This window comes from Bos taurus, chromosome 2 (genome assembly GCF_002263795.3).
Source record: "Bos taurus isolate L1 Dominette 01449 registration number 42190680 breed Hereford chromosome 2, ARS-UCD2.0, whole genome shotgun sequence".
Lineage (NCBI taxonomy): Eukaryota > Metazoa > Chordata > Mammalia > Artiodactyla > Bovidae > Bos > Bos taurus.
The window spans coordinates 81,241,503-81,264,878 of NC_037329.1; the positions used below are offsets into that span (position 1 = coordinate 81,241,503).

Below are 23,376 nucleotides of genomic sequence, written 5' to 3' on the forward strand. Positions count from 1 at the left end.
CTTAGCTTGATTGATTTCTTCTCATTCTTACATCTTAAAATTCACTTCTTCAGAAACAGTCACTGTACACATGATAAAAATTATTTCTATATATCTTTTAATTCTACTCCATATGCTTTATTTCAGTTTGAAGTTTAAATCACATACATTTTTGCATGCTTCATCTGATTAATTTCCTTTTTCCCAATGTATTTTAATCCTAGTGAGGGTAAAGGACATATCTGTTTTGTTCAAAGCTTTTTATATTGGGCTGAGCCCAGTATTGGAAGAGATCAGGCTTTCAAGACATTGTTAGACAATAAGATATAAGTGACCTTTGGGATCCTTTCTTTTCTCAATTAATAGTGATCAACTTTATAAAAAGCATACAGTGAGTCAGTACTAGAAACAGAACTCCTGGCTTCCAACCAAATACTAGTTTTGTTCACTTACTGAACTAATTTGTTGTATTATGTAATAGAAAGTTATTGTGGGTTTTTGCCAAGGTGGTGGCGGTGAAGAGGAGTAGCGGGTAGGGGGTACAGATAGCAGTAGGGAAGAATATATATGTCATGATACTTACTCTGAAAGGTGCCACATATTCAATGAAGATTTTTTTTTTTTTTTTACAAAACCTACTGCATAAGCTTATTTGGCCTCTGAATACTTTTGGTGTAGGAACTTTCATTTATTTCATGAAGCAACTCACCCTTTTGCTGGAGAGTTTTACTTTTTTAAATTGAGAGCTGAAATCCAAATAACTTTATTTGAACCTAATCATGTCATCTGTAAAGTTATAAAATAAAAGGAATCTTGATAACATGGGGCATATTCAGTAAAAAGCATTCATTTCATATTGAAAACATAATTTTGAGTTTGATGAATTGATGCATGATAGATCCAATCAGATGGAAATTTATGTTTGAATAAATTTTTATCTATCTCTCATCTAGAAGGATGAAGAATTCCATAAAAACAATTTTATAAGAACATTTTTATTAGGAGTCATTGAAATTGATATATGTAATCTGCAAATAAATATTTTCAATATAAAATTTATGAGAAAGAGAAATGAAAATGATAATCCATTATCACAAATCATCAGTGCTAAAAGTCTTTTTTTGTATTTTATCATTTATAAAGTTAAACTGTGTATGAATAAATCTTATAATATATAATTGAGCAAAGGCACTATTGTTGCATCTAAATCCTGAAGTTGGGTAAAATATGTATATATTCAACTTCAGAAGCCTGATGGCTATATTTGAAAGAGAATGAAAATCAATAGTTGATAAGTCTTTCAAGTGTACTGTAAAGGAAGAAGATGGGAAAAGATGCCTGAAACTTCTTAGAACTGAAATTTAAAATACTAAGAAAACTTTAAACTTAGTAAAGCAGTTTGACTTTGAAGAATTAATTCTACAAAACTTATCTGGAGATTGAAAACTACTTGGTAGTCATTATTTATCATGACACTTTGATGTCACAGAAAATAATTATCTAGCAAATGTTTTATGTAATAAGCTATACCCAATATGTAGTACAATCTTTCTTGTGAAAGATGAAAAGAAGAGGAAGAAAAAGTAATGCCTCCTCAGCTGTTCCACAAAAGGATTCAAAAGGTGAGTTACATTTCATGCAGGGTGTTCCCCAAATTTTTTGTTATTGAAAATTTCTAGAATTCAAAAAAGTTGAAGAAATAGGAAAATAAGCACTATCTATCCACCACCTAGATTCAACTATTATTAACATTTGTCAAATTTGCTATATATGTGTCTGTGTGTATATCATCTATGCATATACATACTCTTATTGTTTTGATGGGGCCATTTCAAAATAAACTGTAGACATCATGGAGGCATGCATGCATGCTCAGTTGCTCATTCATGTCCAACTCTTGGCAACCTCATGAACCAGGCTCCTCTGTCCATGGAATTCTCTAGGCAAGAATACTGGAGTGGGTAGCCATTCACTTCTCCAGGAGATCTTCCCAACCCAGGAATTGAACCCAGATCTGTTGTGCCCCCTGCACTGCAGGCAGATTTTTTACCCTCTGAGCCAATAGGGAAGCCCTCTTTGGCTCTAGTTAAAAACACACCTTTTTAAAATTTTTCTGGTTGGTGGCTGCTAGTGGTAAAGAACTCACCTGCCAATGCAGGAGACCCAAGAGGTGCTGGTTTGATCCTTGGGGTCGGGAAGATTCCCTGGAGGAGGGCCTGGCAACCCACTCCCGTATTCATGCCTGGAGAATTCCATGGACAGAGGAACTTGGCAGGGAATAGCCCATAGCTTTGCAAAGAGTCAGATGCAACTGAAGCAACTTGGTACACACACATGAACCACACAGTCCTCCTTTATTAGGATTTTCAGTTATCTGTGGCCAACCTCCATCTGAAAATATTAAATAAGATATTCTAGAAATAAACAATTTATAATTTTACATTGTGTGGTGTTCTGAATAGCATGATAAAATTTCGCCACCATTCTGCTCCATTCCACCTAGGATGTAAGTCATCTGTTATCTACCCCACCCATTAGTCACAAAGTAGCCATGGAGATTATCAAGTGAACTGTCTCATTACAGAGCTTGTGCTCAGGTAAGATTTAATTTGCTTAATAATTTTGCCCCAAAGCACAAGAGTAGTAATTCTGGCAATTTGGATACCCCAAAGACAAGCTGTAAAGTGCTTCCTTTAAGTGAAAATGTGAAAGTTCTCAACTTAATAAGGAAAGAAAACAATTGTAGGCTGAGGTTGCTAAGGTCTACAGTAAAAAACAGATCTTCTATCCATGAAATTATAAAAAAGATTAAAAAAACTAATCTACTTTTGCTATCAAATCTCAGATTATAAAGTTATGGCCACTATGCATGGTAAGTTCTTAGTCAATATGGAAAAGGCATTAAATTTGTGCAAGTTATTTTGAGAGAGACCACATTCACATAACTTTTATCAAAATATATTGTTATCATTGTTATATTTTATTATTGCTGCTATTAATCTCTTCAGTTCAGTTCAGTTCAGTCATGTCTGACTCTTTGCGACCCCAAGGACTGCTTCACGCCAGGCTTCCCTGTCCATCACCAACTCCCAGGGCTTACTTAAACTCATGTTCATCTAGTTGGTGATGCCATCCAACCATCTGATCCTCTGTCATTCCCTTCTCCTCCTGTTTTCAATCTCTCCTAGCATCAGGGTCTTTTCAAATGAGTCAGTTCTTCTTATCAGGTGGCCAAAGTATTGGAGTTTCAGCTTCAGCAACAGTCCTTCCAATGAATATTCAGGACTGATTTCCTTTAGGATGGACTGATTGGATCTCCTTGCAGTCCAAAGAACTCTCAAGAGTCTTCTCCAACATCATAGTTCAAAAACATCAATTCTTCGGTGCTCAGCTTTCCTTATAGTACTACGCCTAATTTTTAAATTAAAATTCATCATAGATATATATGTATAGGAAAAACATTATCTTAGGCATCCAGTCAGACTTTGAGAACATATCCCCAGATGATAAGGGGGGACAACTGTAATATATCTAGTTATGAATGGTTTTGTTAAGTTTTATGAATCTGAAGATTTGCATCTTTTTGTCAGTTTGGAAAAATATAAGTGGCTTTCTCTTCTAATATACTTGTGGCAAACACTAATTGTCATGTAAAACTTATTTTTTTAGGTTAGAGGTGAAAAATTGAAACAAGCAATATTTTAACTTCCAACTACATAGCTTCATCTTAGCCTTTGAACTATTCCTAGAAGATTGTATGTGTATTTTTGGAGAAACACTGAGGGGCAAATAATTTATTATCTTAAAGATGTTATTTAAACTACATAGCACATGTCTCTAGCTCTGGGCTTCTTCCTATATGTTCAAATTTACTTACTGGGAAAAAATAATTGCTTCTTGAGATTTCCAACTGAAACTATAAAATATTACCTGCATTTTTCTAATCCATTTGTCCATGTGCCCAGTTGATTTAATCACTTAGGATCTATTTTATACATGAATAAGCCAGAGAGCTAACTCCTAGTGTAAATGATGTATATAAACTATAGATACACTTGCAAAAAGACATATTTTTTGGTTTTACTCTATTTAATAGAAGATATATCACCTTAGTTTTTCCATCCTCATCTTTAGCTCTCACTTCTCTTAAATGTGCTTTCATTTCCCCCCCTCACAATAATATTTAAAATTATTTTTGGTTCATTAGTTATTTCAATATGAAATAAACTTTGGCTCTATCTGCACTTCATATTTTCTATGACTTCACTTAAAGTAAAGGAGAAACATTTTATACTTTAAAACATCATACTTGATAATTCTGTCATGTTATTAAGTATACTTAAAATTATGTATATTTAAAAAATATATTTGTCACTTATATGAATCCAATAATTTCATAAATTTTGCATGAAGAAATAGTACAAACAATATTTCCAAGTTGTTTGGATCACAATAAACTGTGGATAATTTTGAAAGAGATGGGAGTACCAGACCACCTGACCTGCCTCTTGAAAAATCTGTATGCAGGTCAGGAAGCAACAGTTAGAACTGGACATGGAACAACAGACTGTTTCAAAATAGGAAAAGGAGTATGTCAAGGCTGTATATTGTCACCCTACTTATTTAACTTATATGCAGAGTACATCATGAGAAACGCTGGGCTGGAGGGAACACAAGCTGGAATCCAGATTGCCGGGAGAAATATCAATAGCCTCAGATATTAAGATGACACCACCCTATGGCAGAAAGTGAAGAGGAACTAAAAAGCCTCTTGATGAAAGTCAAAGAGGAGAGTGAAAAAGTTGGCTTAAAGCTCAGTATTCAGAAAACGAAGATCATGGCATCTGGTCCCATCACTTCATGGGAAATAGATGGGGAAACAGTGGAAACAGTGTCAGACTTTATTTTTTTGGGCTCCAAAATCACTGCAGATGGTGACTGCAGCCATGAAATTAAAAGACGCTTACTCCTTGCAAGGAAAGTTATGACCAACCTAGATAGCATATTGAAAAGCAGAGACATTATTTGCCAACAAAGGTCCACCTGGTCAAGGCTATGGTTTTTCCTGTGGTCATGTATGGATGTGAGAGTTGGACAGTTAAGAAAGCTGAATGCTGAAGAATTGATACTTTTGAACTGTGGTGTTGGAGAAGACTCTTGAGAGTCCCTTGGACTGCAAGGAGATCCAACCAGTCCATTGTGAAGGAGATCAGCCCTGGGATTTCTTTGGAAGGAATGATGCTGAAGCTGAAACTCCAGTACTTTGGCCACCTCATGAGACGAGTTGACTCATTGGAAAAGACTCTGATGCTGGGAGGGATTGGGGGCAGGAGGAGAAGGGGACGACAGAGGATGAGATGGCTGGATGGCATCACTGACTCGATGGACGTGAGTCTGAGTGTACTCCGGGAGTTGGTGATGGACAGGGAGGCCTGGCTGGCTGCAGTTCATGGGGTCGCAAAGAGTCGGACACAACTGAACGAGTGAACTGAACTGAAGGTGAGAAAATAAGGTTTAATATTATAGTTTAGCTACATCCCCTAAGAATATTTCTTTCAATTTTATCATCTATTGAAGCATTCCATATAAACTGAAAAACAGTTTGGAATAATTAAAAACTAAATCTTCTTAATGTTTATAAAATAAATTATAGTCTCCTGAACATTCTATTGAGATTTCAAAATAGATATGTAAAACAATTTGATAATGATCATTTTTATGCTATATACATCTCATATTATTAAATCATTTAACTTTGTTTTTGGGAGATGTAGCGAAGAGTAATTGAATTTAGGGAATGATGATTTGAATCCTGACTGAATAGAGGCTGTTCTCTCTCCCTTGAGTTTCAGAAACTGAATATAAACTCAAAATCTTCAAGTATGTTGGGTTTATTAGGTTCTTTGGTACCTAACTTGAAGCGGAGATACATAGAACATGTGTGAAAAGAAATAGTTCAGAAATTAACTCTAAGCACTAAGAGAAATTCAAGATTTTGAACATGATGACTAGTCCTGGAAGTTGGATTTGTGCTTCTTTTAAGAAACTTGACCTAACCCTCAACATCTTATTATTTTAAAAATTTCTAGCTCTGTTAGAATGCATTTCTTCCTTGTGTCTTATTTTTATACTAGCACCTAAATATATTTCTTGTATTTATTTTCATGTCTGTTTCTAACATCAGCTGTGAATTCCTTGATGTCTGTAATGTATCTTCTTTCTTAGTTTGTTGGAATTTAGCAAAATCCTTTCAATTAACAAATTTACCAAAAAAGTCTGCCACTTAACCTAGGAAAAAGCTCTTAGATTTCCAATTCATTTGTATGAAAGAGCTAGAAAAATGTTATACAGCATGTATAAAACTCATGGAAAGTTTTATAAGTATTATAAAGCATTATATAAATATTATATATTATAAAAGTATATATTATATACTATACCAATGGATATTATAAAAGTATTATGTAAGTATTATAAAAGTACTATAAAATTCTACTCATGGAAAGTTGTTAACTTGCAGTTTAGATAGGTAGTCTGGGAATATCTTGGACAAGTACTTAGTCAGTCGCTCAGTCATATCCAACTCTTTGCAACCCCATGGACTGTAGCCTGCCAGACACCTCTGTCCATGGGGATTCTCCAGGCAGGAATACTACAGTGTGTTGCCATGTCCTCCTCCAGGGGATCCCCAACCCAGGGATTGAACCCAGATCTCCTACATTGCAGGTGGATTCTATACCATCTCAACCACCAGGGAAGCCCATCTTGTACAAAAGGAGATAGTGAATACATCTTGATGAATTACAAATCTGTTCACTCATTTCTACATGTCGATACATGTTTGCTTCTACCTTCTCCTTTCATATTGCTATTGTTACTTGTGCTTCCTGTCTAGTAAATAGTTAAAGGTGGAAATATTAATATTGCAGTGTGGGATACTGTTGCATTCTCTAGAAATGAGGGGGAAGGGAAGAAATGTTTGAACAATTGCCTAATATAATACTTATAGCATAAGATTTTTCTTTATAATTTAGTTAATCTTAGAAATTGATCATAATATAGTTGTATTTAAAAATTATTGTTTATAAATTAATGCCAAAAGAAAAGAATCCATTATGATAATAACTATCCATTTGCTATGTTACTAATTTAAGCATCTGCTGATAGTAGTAAAAAAATATTTTCCTTTAGCTAAGATGGTTTACTGTAGTTCTGAGAGGGCAGATGTCACTGTTCTTTTCATGAAGTTAAAATTGTCCATTCTGAATAATACATTACAGTGAAAATGCATTTTAGAAAAAAAAAATCATGTACAGAAAAATCTACATTAGCTGATTGTGAAGTTATTAATGTTGCAACTGGTATCATCAATCTAAGAATGAATTCTGTAATTGTATTCTAAATGAGATCACAGTGTAAGATTGCCTCCACCCTCTTCTTTTGAAAACTAATTCTAATTTTTCCCGCTTAGTACTTATCTCTCTACTGAGAAATTCTACTAATACAATCATAAACTGAAGTTAAAACTTGCTTTTTAAAATTATCAACATTGAAGACCTAGAAAATTTATAATCAGCCCTTTGAAAAAATCATCACTCAATTGCAGAAAAATATGTCATCCATGTAAACACTGAAACTACATACGTTGTTTAAATTATGCTAAAATAAGCATTCACTAGATATTGGGTTGGCCAAAAGTTTCATTCTAGTTTTTTTGTAAGATAGTATGGAAAAATCTGAATGAACCTTTTGAACAATCCAATATATATGTCAAAATCATGACTGTATATACATTGCTAGTTCAAATAATATTTTAAGACATTTTAATTTAAAAATCAAACAACAGAAGCATGTATTTTCAGCAAGATTTTCAGCAGAATCATGAAGATGACATTAAATGAAGAATGATGCCTGTCTTAGCTGATAAGAGAATGCTGATATTTAAGCCTGCAGGAAGAGAAGCTGATGAAAAGCAAATGGATTTACAGTGTGGAATCTCCAAAAAGACTCATGACTTGGAAAGAAATATCCAGAGGTGGGGGTTTACAGTAGGGCCCAAAATATGAAGAATAGCTCAAAATTGATTGAAAAATTTTGAAACTCTTAATCTCTAGAATGTAAGCACCTTTAGGGTGGGTGTCTTGTCTGTTATTCTCATTATTATTTCTCAGTTCCCTATAAAAATGTTTGACATATAATCAGAATTTTTTTAAAGTATTAAGTGAATAAATTTCATCCCAAATCTCACAACAGAAGACTACTGACCCCCTAATAGAAACTAGAAGAGGTTTGTATCCCTGAGAATGCTTGAGATGCCATTATAAGCACAGGTTCAGGATACTAAAGTTTACATATTCACCAGTAAGACTACCCTGCATCTTGATAGATCCCATAAGGCTGGCATGGAGATACATCCTCATCCCTCTCACTATGCAAGTGTTTATAGTTTCTCTGTGTGGGAAATTAGTCATTACTCAGTGAAAATTATGGTTCACCATCTTATCAATTTGCTTTGAAGCCTAGCCCTCAGTAAACTCCATCCAAGAACTGAAAAATTTCAAATAGCTTCTTAGTTCCTTCTTCTTAATTACAAATGCAAAAATGAGATTGAGATAAAAATACAGTAATCAAGGAGCAGGGTCAAGATGGCAGGGTTGGAAGACCCTGAATGCTCCTCCTTCCAAAAGCACATCAAAATTACAAGTACTTACAGACCAACTGTCCATGAGAGCAACCTGAAGACTAGCAGGAAAGATTTTCCATAACTAAATATATAAAGAAGGAACCACACAAGATAGGCAGAAAAGCAGAGAGGCAGTCTCGTAAGGACCCACATCCTCAAGGTGACAACCTACAAACTGAAGGGATACCACAATTGCAGATAGGCTGTGTGCATGCTAGATTGTCTTAGTTGAGTCCAACTCTTTGTGACCCTATGGACTGTAACCTCCCAGGCTCCTCTGTCCATGGGATTTACCAGGCAAGAATACTGCAGTGGGTTGTCATGCCCTCCTCCAGGGGATCTTCCTGACCCAGAGGTCAAACCCACATCTCTTATACCTCCTGCATTGGCAAGCAGGTGCTTTACCACTAGCACCACCTGGAAAGGACAACAATTGCAGAGGTCCTCCCCCAAGAAGCTAGAAGTCCAAGCCTCACATTGGGCTCCCCGGCCTGGGGATCCTTCACTGGAATGAAGTGTATTGAGAGGTTTAAAATTCCAGCTACAAAATAAATAAATCACAGAGATAAAATATATAGCATAAGAAATATGTCTGTAATATGGTAATGACTTTGTATTGGTACAGATGGTTACTAGACCTATTGGGGTGATGATTTTGTAATGTATTTAAATGTCAAACCACTATGTTGTGCACTGAAACTTATGTAATATTGTATGTTCACTCTATTTCAATTGAAAAAAATAGGATCAAAACACAATTAAGGAAAGCATTTATGAAATATAGAAATTATAACAATGAAATAAAAATTATTTCAGAGACAATAAAAATAAGGCCAAGATCAGGAGAAAAACCTCAAAGCAACTATAATCAATATCTCTTAGGAGATAGAAGGCAATGTATCATAGATTTATAGTACTATAAAAATAACACTCAGATATAACAATACTCTTGGAAATCTAAAACATGACAGTAGAAATAAAAAGTACTTTAGCAGATCAAACGGTAAATTTGGGAAAAATTCTCAGAAAACACAAGGTTATAAAACATCTAAAAGTAGAAGAAACAAAGGAATTAAAGATGGGTCATGGAGATAAATAAAAGGAGTTTACAAAAGGAATACTAGAAGAAGGAAAGCATTAATGAGCTAATTGTTTAAAAAGTGAAAGCTTCTACTGCATGCCCTACATAATAAGTTAAAAAGGCCCATTCATACAAAAGTACATTATTGTGAAATTTCTTCAAAAAATAGAAAGATGCTTAAATCTTCCTGAAAGAAAAAACAAATTGGAATATGTACAGGATTATAGATCTGAATGGAATTCATTTCTCAGCTGTCCCTACAGGGGTTAGAAGAAAAGAAGAAATTCTTTCTAAGTTCTGAAATATGCAGTTTCCAACCTAAAATTTTATACTCAAATTATTACCCAGACAAAAGTATAGATCATATTTTAGAAAAATCATAATTATTTCTTTTATTTGAACATGTTTAAAATGGAGATGGATAATTATACTTTAGTGTCTGGACTGAATTAGTGGTTAGCACATAGGAAATTAAGCAGGTAAAATGAAGATAACACACACCTGATGCAGCTAAAAAAAAAACGAATTTACCATCTTACATAGCTTAATGTTTATTTTCATGACTGATATTATGTAAGCAATAAATACTGAATTAATAAAATTATATAATTATGTTAGTAAACTAGTGGAGATAAATTTAAAAAATGAACCAAAATTACTGTCACAAGTTGAGTACATGGAAGCAAATGCCAAGATGGTTTTTGAGGTGTAAGATATGAAAGGAAGGAAGAGGAATTAGGACCGGGAAAACAGAGAAATTGAACCCTGATGCATCTCGCAAATAATCCCTTCAGTGTGGGTATCTGAAGTACATTTTGTCCATTAGACCTGTCCCCCATATGGTACACAAATAGCCATCCATTTACTCTCCTACTCCTCTCAGCTACTGATGGTGGCCTCCATGCAGAGAGTGTGTTCTCTAATGAGACAGCTCTCTGTAGCTGAGTCAGATCCTGAAGCCACTGACAAGTGGAAACTCTCTGGTAACAGTGCTCCCACAGCTGAGCAGCAGCTTAGAGAAAGGCCTGGACCTTGTCTACCAAAGACAGCAATAGATGTCTTAGTTCTATGAAAAGATCACTGACTAAAATGAAACCAAGAACGATTCCACACAAGTTGGAAATATAACTAAACACACAAAAACACATTTCACTGAGTTCTTTCACGCTAAATTAAAAGAACAAGAATCCAGTTAAGGAGGCACTCAAAATGAGACTCCATGAGAGCTTTCAAACATGTTGAAACATATTGAGGACCGAAATCATTCCATTTTGGAATTAATAAATAAATTAAAAACAACGAGTTACAGAATAGAAGCAATTATTACAGAAAACGGATTTTTGATAAACAAAGATACCAGAGAAACTAAAATAATTGGAGAAACCTTAAAGATACAGGCAATAAAGTAAAAGGAAATTTGGTATTCTGACAGTTAGAATACAAAATAAAAGAAGCAGTACTACATTTAATAACATTAATTTTTAAAATCTTGGTGAAGAAAAATAAATGGTTCTAAGGGGGAAAATCCATCCCATCTCATTCTCAGATCTTTCCGAGGCCATGCTCAATAATAGAAGACAACTAAATATTAATTGTTCTCTATGGCAAATATACTATAACCTAGGGCTTCCCTGGTGGCTCAGTGATAAAGAATCTGCCTGCCAATGCTGGAGACAAGGGTTCAATCCTTGGGTCAGGAAGATCCCCTGGAGAAGGAAATGACAATCCCCTCCAGAATTCTTGCCTGGGAAGTCCTATGGACAGAGGAGACTGGTGAACTACAAAAGAGTAAGACATGACTTGGTGACTAAACAAGAACAAAATATTATGCTTAGCCAAATTTGCTATCTGATATAAAGTAAGGTGAAAGACCTTTTCAAGCATGGAGAAACTTAAGAAAGCAAACATTTATGAATCCTTTCTTAGATAACTTGTCTAACTCAATGAAACTATGAGCCATGCCATGTGGGGCCACCCAAGACGGCTGGGTCAGAACTTTCCACCGTGACCCGTCTTGGGTGGCCCTACATGGCATGGCTCACAGTTTCATTGAATTAGACAATGCTGTGGTCCATGTGGTTAGATTGGTTAGTTTTCTGTGGTTATGGTTTTCAGTCAGTTGGCCCTCCGATGGAGAAGGATAAGAGGCTTATGGAAGCTTCCTGATGGGAGAGACTGACTGAGGGGGAAAATGGGTCTTGTTCTGATGGATGGGGCCATGCTCAGTAAATCTTTAATCCAATTTTCTGTTGATGGGTGGAGCTGTATTCCCTCCCTGCTATTTACCTGAGGCCAAACTATGGTGGAAGTAATGAAGATAATGGTGACCTCCTTCAAAAGATCCCATGCACATACTGCTACACTCAGTGCCCCCAACCCTGCAGCAGGCCACCACCGTCCCACACCTCCACCGGAGACTCCTGGACACTGAAGGGCAAGTCTGGGTCAGTCTCTTGTGGGGTCACTGCTCCTTTCACCTGGGTCCTGGTGCACAAGGTTCTGTTTGTGCCTTCCAAGAGTCTATTTCCCAGTCCTGTGTAAGTTCTGGCAGCTCTACAGTGGGGGCTTATGCCATACCCAAGCCTTCTGCATCCAGAGCCTCTTTCCCTGTGGTAACCCACTGCTGACCTATACCTCCACAGGAGATGCTCAAACACAGTTCTGTCTCAGTCTCTGTGGGGTCCTTGGGTCCTGGTGCATAAAAGCTTTGTTTGAGCCCTCTGAGCATCTCTGTTGGGAATGGGGTCTTACTGGGGTTTCTCTGACCTTGGATGTAGGATATCTCTTATTGGCTGCTCCAGCAAAGCACAGCCACTGCTCCTGACCTTGCACATGGGGTATTTCTTCTTGGCAGCTCCAGAGCTGCAGAGCCGCCGCTCACCACTGGAGAAGGGAATGGCAAACCACTTCAGTATACTTGCCCTGAGAACACATGCACAGTATGAAAAGGAAAAAAGATAGGACACTGAAAGATGAACTCTCCAGGTCGGTAGGTGCCTAACATGCTACTGGAGATCAGTGGAGAAATAACTCCAGAAAGAATGAAGAGATGGGGCCAAAGCAAAAGCAACACCCAGTTGGTGATGTGATGGTGATGGAAGTAAGGTCCTATGCTGTAAAGAGCAATATTGCATAGGAACCTGGAATGTGAGGTCCATGAATCAAGGCAAATTGGAAGTGGTCAAACAGGAGACGGCAAGAGTAAACGTCAACATTTTAGGAATAATTGAACTAAAATGAACTGGAATCAGTGAATTTAAATCAGATGACCATTATATCCACTACTGTGGGCAAGATTCCATAGGAGAAATGGAGTAGACATTATAGTCAACAAAAGACTCTGGAATGCAGTACTTGGGTGCAATCACAAAAATTGCAGAAAGATCTCTGTTTCCAAAGCAAACTGTTCAATATCACTGTAATATAAGTGTATGCCCCAATCAGTAATGCTGAAGAGATGAACTAACTTGAACAGTTCTATGAGGACCTACAAGACCGTCTACAACGAACATCCAAAATAAAAGTCTTTTTCATCATAGGGGACTGGAATGCAAAAGGAGGAAGTCAAGAGATACCTGGAGTAACAAGCAAATTTGGCCTTGGAGTACAGAATGAAGCAGGGCAAAGGCTAATAGACTTCTGCCAAGAGAAAATATTGGGCATAGCAAACACCTTCTTCCAACAATGCAAGAGAAGACACTACACATAGACATCACCAGATGGTCAACACCAATCAGATTGATTATATTCTTTGCAGCCAAAGATGGAGAAGCTCTATACAGTCAGCAAAAACAAGACCAAGAGCTAACTGTGGCTCAAATCATGAACTCTGTAATGCCAAATTCAGACTGAAATTGAAGAAAGTAGGGGAAACCACTAGACCATTAGGTTCAGTTCAGTCACTCAGTCATGTCCGACTCTTTGTGACCCCATGAATCGCAGCACGCCAGCCCTCCCTGTCCATCACCAACTCCCGGAGTACACTCAGACTCATGTCCATTGAGTCCGTGATGCCATCCATCCATCTCATCCTCTGTCGTCCCCTTCTCCTCCTGTCCCCAATCCCTCCCAGCATCAGAGTCTTTTCCAATGAGTCAACTCGTCTCATGAGGTGGCCAAGTACTGGAGTTTCAGCTTTAGCATCATTCCCTCCAAAGAAATCCTAGGGCCGATCTCCTTCACAATGGACTGGTTGGATCTCCTTGCAATCCAAGGGACTCTCAAGAGTCTTCTCCAATACCACAGTTCAAAAGCATCAATTCTTCGGTGCTCAGCCTTCTTCACAGTCCAACTCTCACATCCATACATGACCACAGGAAAAACCATAGCCTTGACTAGATGGACCTTAGTTGGCAAAGTAATGTCTCTGCCTTTCAATATGCTATCTAGGTTGGTTACAACTTTTCTTCCAAGGAGTAAGCTTCTATTAATTTCATGGCTGCAGTCACCATCTGCATTGATTTTGGAGCCCCCAAAAATAAAGTCTGACACTGTTTCCACTGTTTCCCCATCTATTTCCCATGAAGTGATGGGACCAGATGCCATGATCTTCGTTTTCTGAATGTTGAGCTTTAGGCCAACTTTTTCATTCTCTACTTTCACTTTGATCAAGAGGCTTTTTAGTTCCTCTTCACTTTCTGCCATTAGCGTGATGTCATCTGCATATCTGAAGTTATTGATATTTCTCCCGGCAATCTTGATTCCAGCTTGTGTTTCTTCCAGTCCAGCGTTTCTCATGATGTACTCTGCATATAAGTTAAATAAGCAGGGTGACAATATACAGCCTTGACGTACTCCTTTTCCTATTTGGAACCATTCTGTTGTTCCATGTCCAGTTCTAACTATTGCTTCCTGACCTGCATACAGATTTCTCAAGAGGCAGGTCAGGTGGTCTGGTATTCCCATCTCTTTCAGAATTTTCCACAGTTTATTGTGAACCACACAGTCAAAGGCTTTGGCATAGTCAATAAAGCAGAAATATATGTTTTTCTGGAACTCTTTTGCTTTTTCCATGATCTAATGGATGTTGGCAATTTGATCTCTGGTTCCTCTGCCTTTCCTAAAACCATCTTGAACATCCTCAAGTTCACAGTTCACGTATTGCTGAAGCCTGGCTTGGAGAATTTTGAGCATTACCTTACTCGCGTGTGAGATGAGTGCAATTGTGCGGTAGTTTGAGCATTCTTTGGCATTGCCTTTCTTTGGGATTGGAATGAAAACTGACCTTTTCCAGTCCTGTGGACACTGCTGAGTTTTCCAAATTTGTTGGCATATTGAGTACAGCACTTTTACAGCGTCATCTTTCAGGATTTGAAATAGCTCACCTGGAATTCCATCACCTCCACTAGCTTTGTTCGTAGTAATGCTTTCTAAGGCCCACTTGACTTCACATTCCAAGATGTCGGGCTCTAGGAGAGTAATCACACCATCTTGATTATCTGGGTCGTGAAGGTCTTTTTTGTACAGTTCTTCTGTGTATTCTTGCCATCTCTTCTTAATATCTTCTGCTTCTGTTAGGTCCATACCATGTGTCCTTTATTGAGCTCATCTTTGCATGAAATGTTCCCTTGGTAGCTCTAATTTTCTTGAAGAATTCTCTAGGCTTTCCCATTCTGTTGTTTTCCTCTATTTCTTTGCATTGATCACTGAGGAAGACTTTCTTATGTCTTCTTGCTATTCTTTGGAACTCTGCATTCAGATGCTTATATCTTTCCTTTTCTCCTTTGCTTTTTGCTTCTCTTCTTTTCACAGCTATTTGTAAGGCCTCCCCAGACAGCCATTTTGCTTTTTTGCCTTCCTTTTCCATGTGGATGGTCTTGATCCCTGTCTCCTGTACAATGTCACAAACCTCCGTCCATAGATCATCAGGCACTCTATCTATCAGGTTTAGGTCCTTAAATCTATTTCTCACTTCCGCTGTTTAATCATAAGGGATTTGATTTAGGTCATACCTGAATGGTTTACTGGTTTTCCCTACTTTCTTCAATTTCAGTCTGAATTTGCCAATAAGGAGTTCATTGTCTGAGCCACAGTCAGCTCCGAGTCTTGTTTTTGTTGACTGTATAGAGCTTCTCCATCTTTGGCTGCAAAGAATATAATCAATCTGATTTTGGTGTTGACCATCTGGTGATCTCCATTTGTAGAGTCTTCTCTTGTGTTGTTGGAAGAGAGTGTTTGCTATGACCAGTGAGTTTTCTTGGCAAAACTCTATTAGTTTTTGCCCTGCTTCATTTCATATTCCAAGGCCAAATTTGCCTGTTACTCTAGGTGTTTCTTGACTTCCTAGTTTTGCATTCCAGTCCCCTATAATGAAAAGGACATCTTTTTTGGGTGTTAGTTCTAAAAGGTATTGTAGGTCTTCATAGAACCGTTCAACTTCAGCTTCTTCAGTGTTACTGGTTGGGGCATAGACTTGGATTACTGTGATATTGAATGGTTTGCCTTTGAAATGAACAGAGATCATTCTGTCATTTTTGAGATTGCATCCAAATACTACATTATGGACTCTTTTGTTGACCATGATGGCTACTCCATTTCTTCTGAGGGATTCCTGTTCGCAGTAGTAGATATAATGGTCGTCTGAGTTAAATTCACCCATTTCAGTCCAATTTAGTTCGCTGATTCCTAGAATGTTGACGTTCACTCTTGCCATCTCCTATTTGACCACTTCCAATTTGCTTTGATTCATGGACCTGACATTCCAGGTTCCTATTCAATATTGCTCTTTACAGCATCGGACCTTGTGTCTATCACCAGTCAAATCCACAGCTGGGTATTGTTTTTGTTTTGGCTCCATCCCTTCATTCTTTCTGGAGTTATTTCTCCACTGATCTCCAGTAGCATATTGGGCACTTACTGACCTGAGTAGTTCCTCTTTCAGTATCCTATCATTTTGCCTTTTCATACTATTCATGGGATTCTCAAGGCAAGAATACTAAAGTGGTTTGCCATTCCCTTCTGCAGTTGACCACATTCTGTCAGATCTCTCCATCATGACCCACCTGTCTTGGGTGGCCACATGGGCATGACTTAGTTTCATTGAGTTAGACAAGCCTGTGGTCCTAGTGTGATTAGCTTGACTAGTTTTCTGTGAGTATGGTTTCAGTGTGTCTGCCCTGTGATGCCCTCTTGCAACACCCACCTTCTTATTTGGGTTTCTCTTACCTTGCACATGGGGTATCTCTTCACAGCTGCTCCAGCAAAGCACAGCTACTACTCCTTACTTTGGACGAGGGATATCTCCTCACCACCGCCCCTCCTGACCTTGAATGTGGAATAGCTCCTCTAGGCCCTCCGGTGCCCGTACAGCCCCCACTCCTAGGACTTGAGGTTGCTCCTCTCTGCGGCTGCTCCTGGCCTCGGCCCTGGGATAGTTCCTCCTGGCCTCCACCCATGGCCTCGGGCGTGGTGTAGCTCCTTCCGGTCGCCGCCCCTGGCCTTGGGCATGGGGTAGCTCCTCCCTTTCTCCACCCCTGACCTTGGACGCGGGGTAGATCCTCTCGGCTGCCGCCCCTGACCTTGGACGTGGGGTAGCTCCTTCCGGCCACCGCCCCTGACCTCGGACTGGGGTAGCTCCTCTCTGCCGTTCCTGTGCTGTCACAGCCTGGCACTCTCAGCTGCTGCCCCTGAACTCGGACGTGGGTTAACTCCTCTTGGCCACCACCCCTCAGGCATGGGGTCCTCCTGGCTTCTGCCCCTGACCTCGGACGGGGGGTAGCTCCTCTCGGTCACTCTAAGTGCACCAGTTGCAGCCGCCCGCACTAAGTCCATTCAGGTATGACATAAATCAAATCCTTTCTGATTATACAGTGGAAGTGAGAAACAGATTTAAGGGACTAGATCTGATAGACAATGTGCCTGATGAACTATGGACAGAGGTTCATGACATGTACAGGAGACAGGGATCAAGATCATCCTGAAGAAAAAGAAATGCAAAAAAGCAAAATGGCTGTCTGGGGAGGCCTTACAAATAGCTGAGAAAAGAAAAGAAGCAAGAGGCAAAGGAGAAAAAGAAAAATATACCCATTTGAATGCAGAGTTCCAAAGGATAGCAAGGAGAGATAAGAAAGCCTTCCTCAATGATTAGTGCAAAAAATAGAGAAAGGCAATAGAATGGGAAAGACTAGTGATCTCTTCAAGGAAATTAAAGATACCAAGGGAATCTTTCATGCAAAGACTATGAGCTTAAGTACCCACCAGTGAGCACTGCAAAGGATCGGAGCCGCTATGCTGCGGTGTTTCAGGACCAGTACCCAGAGTTCTTGGAGCTCCAGCAGGAGGTGGGCTCTGCACAGGCAAAGCTCCAGCAGCTGGAGGCCCTGCTGAACTCACTGCCCAGACCCCGAAGCCAGAAGGAGGCCCATGTTGCTGCCCGTGTCTGGAGGGAATTTGAGAAGAAGCAGATGGACCCCAGCTTCTTGGACAAGCAGGCTCGCTGCCATTACCTGAAGGGCAAACTAAGGCACCTCAAGACACAGATCCAGAAATTTGACGACCAAGGAGAGAGCGAGGGCTCTGTGTACTTCTGAGTGTCCTGGCGAATAGAGGGAACCAACGAAGTGGGGGGCCCTACGCTGCCCTTCCTTCTCTTCTTCCCTCCTGATCTTTGCTGTTACTGTTGCCCAGCCTGGGGTAGCCATGCCTGATTTTAAATGCCTTTGCCTTTGAGGCCTAGATCTGATGGCCCCTCTTCCAGCAAGGCTTCCCAGAACCTCCTGCAGGACTTCCATGGAGACCCTACATCCCAGTCCATCCCCTGGAAGTGGGTCCTGCTCTCCATTCCAGTGGAATAAACATTTATTAAGTAAAAAAAAAAAAAAAAAAACACAAAAAAACAAACAAAGATGGGCTCAATAAAGGACAGAAATGGTATGGACTTAACAGAAGCAGAAGATATTAAGAAGAGGTGGCAAGACCTCACAGAAGAACTGTACGAAAAACATCTTCACAACCCGGATAATCACGATGGTGTGATCACTTACCTAGAGCCAGACATCCTGGAATGTGAAGTCAAGTGGGCCTTAGGAAGCATCACTGCGAACAAAGCTAGTGGAGGTGATGGAATTCCAGTTGAGTTATTTCAAATCCTAAAAGGTGGTGCTGTGAAAGTGCTGCTCTCAATATGCCAGCAAATTTGGAAAACTCAGCAGTGGCCACAGGACTGGAAAAGGTCAATTTGCATTCCAATCCAAAAGAAAGGCAATGCCAAAGAATGCTCAAACTACCACACAATTGCACCCATCTCACATGCTAGTAAAGTAATGCTCAAAATTCTCCAAGCCAGCCTTCAACAATACATGAATCACAAACTTCCAGATGTTTAAACTGGATTCAGAAAAGGCAGAGGAACCAGAGTAAAATTGCCAACATCTGCTGGATTATCAAAAAAGCAAGAGAGTTCCAGAGAAACATCTATTTTTGCTTTATTGACTTTTTCAAATTATTTGACTGTGTGGATCACAACAAACTGTGGAAAATTATGAAAGAGATGGGAATATCAGACCACCTAACCTGCTTCTTCAGAATTTGTATGCATGTCAGGAAGCAATAGTTAGAACTGGACATGGGACAACAGATTGATTCCAAATAGGGAAAGGATTATGTCAAGGCTGTATATTGTCACCCTGCTTATTTAACTTATATGCAGAGTACATAAAGAGAAACACTGGGATGGATGAATCACAAGCTGGAATCAAGATTGATGAGAGAAATATGAATAACCTCAGATATGCAGATGACACCACCCTTATGGCAGAAAGTGAAGAAGAACTAAAGGCCTCTTGATGAAAGTGAAAGAGGAGTGTGAAAAAGTTGGCTTAAAGCTCAAATTGCAGAAAACTAAAATTGTGGCACTGGTCTCACCACTTCATGGAAAATAGATAGGGAAACAGTGGAAACAGTGAGAGACTTTATTTTTTGGGTATCCAAAATCACTGCAGATGGTGACTGCATCCATGAAACCAAAAGACGCTTTCTTCTTGGAAGAAAAGTCATGACCAACCTAGACAGCACATTAAAAAGCAGAGAGATTACTTTGCCAACAAAGGTCCATGTCATCAAGGCTATGGTTTTTCCAGTGGTCATTTATGGATGTGCAAGTTGGACTATAAAGAAAGCTGAGCGCCAAAGAATGGATGCTTTTGAACTGTGGTGGTGGAGAAGACTCTTGAGAGTCCCTTGGACTGCAAGGATATCCAACCAGTCCATCTTAAAGGAAATCAGCTTTGAATATTCATTGGAAGGACTGATGCTGAACCTGAAACTCTAGTACTCTGGCCACCTGATGTGAAAAGCTGACTCATTTTAAAAATGCTGATGCTAGAAATGATTGAAGGTGGGAGGAGAAGGTGATGGAAGAGGATGAGATGGTTGGATGGCATCACCAACTCAATGGACATGAATTTGAATAAACTCCGAGAGTTAGTGATGGACAGGGAGGCCTGGCATGCTGCATCCATGGGGTCCCAAAGAGTCAGACACGACTGAGTGACTGAACTGCCTGACACTATAAATAGGGGACAAATTGAGAATGATAAATATCTAAACAATACAATAATATTTTTAAAAAACTTTTGATTTTTATATAATTGAAGACATAAGTAATGAGTTGAAGACATAGAAAGTACGGAAAATTCTAACCATCTAGCCTCCATTAATGAAAATATACAAAATCATCACTTATAATCAAAACCAGGAGATTGACAGTAGTACAATACTATGATATACTGACTTACTCAGATATCACTAGTTTACTACTAATCTTTCACAGCAGATACCTTTGAATTATTACAAAGTGGAACCATATTGTATGTAACTCATCAAGATTGGCCTCTCCTCTCATTCCCCTTAATCCAATATGATGTCTTTGAGATTTATACAAGATATCACATCAATAGCTGTACTAATTGTTGTTTCTTTTATTGCTGAGTAGTAATACATCATAAGTTGGACTGCAGGGAGATCCAACAAGTCCATCCTAAAGGAGATCAGTCCTGGGTGTTCATTGGAAGGACTGATGCTGAAGCTGAAACTCCAATACTTTGGCCACCTCATGTGAAGAGTTGACTCATTGGAAAAGACTCTGATGCTGGGAGGGATTGGGGGCAGGAGGAGAAGGGGAAGACAGAGGATGAGATGGCTGGATGGCATCACCGACTTGATGGACATGAGTTTGAGTGAACTCCGGGTGTTGGTGATGGACAGGGAGGTTGGCGTGCTGTGATTCATGGGGTGGCAAAGAGTCGGACATGACTGAGTAACTGAACTGAGCTGAATACATCATACAGAGTTATCACAGATAAACGACATTTAGCTTGTTTTCCTTTTTCAGCCACTGTGAATTAAACTGACATGAACATATGTGTTCAAAATTTTATGGGAACTAATTTTCTATTTCTCTAGGGTAAGTACCCTGGTGGGCTACAGTCCATGGGGTCACAAAAAGTCAGACAAACTGAGGACATATGCATGTGCGTGTTAGCTACTCAATCGTGTCCAACTCTATGGTCCCATGGACCATAGCCCGCCAGGCTCCTCTGTCCATGGAATTCTCTAGGGAAGAATGCTGGAGTTGGTTGCCATTTCCTCCTCCAGGGGATCTTCCCAATCCAGGGATGGAACTCCGGTCTCCCGCATTACAGGAGGAGAAGTTGGACATATGTGCAGTGGGAAGAGGTGGATTCAGGTATGCCTTGATTGGAGGTTTTGGCATTCAGGAGCCAGAGGAAGGCTAACTACTAGTTGGAATTCTATGTGATTCATTACAGGAACAAGTGTGACTTTCTCTGCTCAGCCCTAAATTGAATGAAAAGGCAAAAATTGGGGAGTCTAGTAATTATTGATGAGTCTTGGCTGTTCTGGACTTGCAGCCACAAGGGTCTGGCTTCCTGGGCTGTTTTCTGCAGTTCATGGGTCAGATATATATGTGTGTGTGTGTGTGTGTATATATATATATACACACACAGACTATTGCCAGTTGGTATACTCTCTCTCTCAGTTGCTTGCCAAGAGATGGTGGTGAAAGAAGATGATTGACAACAAAGGAACAACAGGGAATTTTCCATATCTCGATTCTGGGGTAGTTGCCCACATACATATGTGCTTGTTAAAATCATAGAATAATACTCCTGAATTTTACTTTATGTAATTACATATTTTATATAAATCTAAGTCAGCTCAGCAAATGTGACTTAGAAAAATAAAATTAGACATAGTTATTCTATAATTTTCTTCAGGGAAGTTCAATTATGTTTATGTGAGTATAGAAGTATACAATGATATATGTTTAGTACAGTTAAAATGGAAGGAGAGAGAGTCAAGGAATTAAAAGAATTTGCAAAAGTAGGTATGATATAACGCAAAATCAAGGCTATTTTAAGAGGAAAGTAAATCCAAGGAGAGACTAATGGGTGGTATATAAAAGTGGTAAGGTCAGGGACATGAATGGGAGAAGAAATTCATCAGTGGAACTAACTGAGTCAATGAACTAGAAAAGTTAGTCATAGTCAGGTGGGTTTTAAAACTATAATTTCATAGGTGGTATAGTTTTCACTAGTAACAAATTCTAGGTTTGGCTCTAGAGTAGCACATTTAAGAAAAGTAATTGAAAATAAGCTGAAGCAACTTCTCACTCATGGAGAGGGATGGATCGTGTGTGGGGATGGTAGGCATAATGTGAATGACACAATAGATTCACAGGAGTGGAAAAACAAAATCTATTTTCTAAAGTTATTAATATATGAGGGATCTGTCTAAAAGTTTGGTAATCATCAAGAATAGATCAATAGAAATGGAATAGGAGAGGGTAATGGAGTCAGACTCCATAAGCCTCAAAATAAAATTAGTTTTTCATCTTATGTATAAAAATAAGAGAGGTGTAATTTTGGAATGTAAGTTACATTGATTAGTGTACAGGGACTATTATCAACTTACTGCCCAATCTTGATACATCATGAGTATTTGAGAATCTTTCTCTTGGAAAAGACTGAACCAGAATCCTAGTGTCCTCAGAGTGAAAATGAAATCGCTCAGTCGTGTCTGACTTTTTGTAACCCCATGGACTGTAGCCAGCCAGGCTTCTCCATCCATGGGATTTTCCAGGCAAGTGTATTGGAGTGGGTTGCCATTTCCTTCTCCAGGTGATCTTCCCAACCCAGGGATGGAAACCAGGTTTCCTCCATTGTGGGCAGACTCTTTACCATCTGAGCCACAAAGGAACCTCAGGAAGAAGAGTCCTCAGGGGATGGTCAAATTTCACCTGAGTCAATCTCTGGTCTGGGAAGACTGAGGATGAAAGGGAGTTATTGGAAAAAGCTAGAAGACTTCCTTAAGCTTCAACTGGCATGGAGCATTGTTACTGATGCCGGTTCTGTCATACCTCACTATGCTGTGTCTTCTGACTGTCTAGGATTTATGCTCCTGATCTGTTATCTCTGGCTGTCTTGGATGTTTTCCAACTCAGCTTAACCTGATATACTTAACTGTGCCCTCTATTTCCATCACCAAAGACATGGACTTAATCATTTAGAGGGAAGAAGAAGGACCACAAGGAAGGAGGAGAGAAGTCGTGAGGAAAGCATGGAGCAAATATATTATTCCTCATTTTATATTGTCAAGATCCACCCCCCACACACAC

At 39.0% G+C, this 23,376-nt stretch overlaps 1 protein-coding gene across 1 annotated transcript; it reads left to right on the top strand.

Annotated features, from left to right (window-relative positions):
• The first annotated feature begins 1,540 nt into the window (after positions 1-1,540).
• LOC132342842 (occludin/ELL domain-containing protein 1-like) lies at positions 1,541-18,570 on the top strand. The gene is made up of 2 exons (XM_059877502.1): positions 1,541-1,601; positions 17,919-18,570. Exons 1-2 carry the CDS (start codon positions 1,541-1,543, stop codon positions 18,269-18,271), a joined length of 414 nt encoding a protein of 137 aa, XP_059733485.1. The 3' UTR covers positions 18,272-18,570.
• The last annotated feature ends 4,806 nt before the right edge of the window (positions 18,571-23,376 follow it).

What these genes read in the sequence shown, in the direction of transcription:
- LOC132342842 (XM_059877502.1), top strand. Translation starts at nt 1,541, where the DNA reads ATGAAAAGAAGAGGAAGAAAAAGTAATGCCTCCTCAGCTGTTCCACAA. An exon ending in TCCACAAAAGGATTCAAAAG is followed by an intron (nt 1,602 to 17,918) that starts GTGAGTTACATT and finishes TTTCATGCAAAG; the next exon opens with ACTATGAGCTTAAGTACCCA.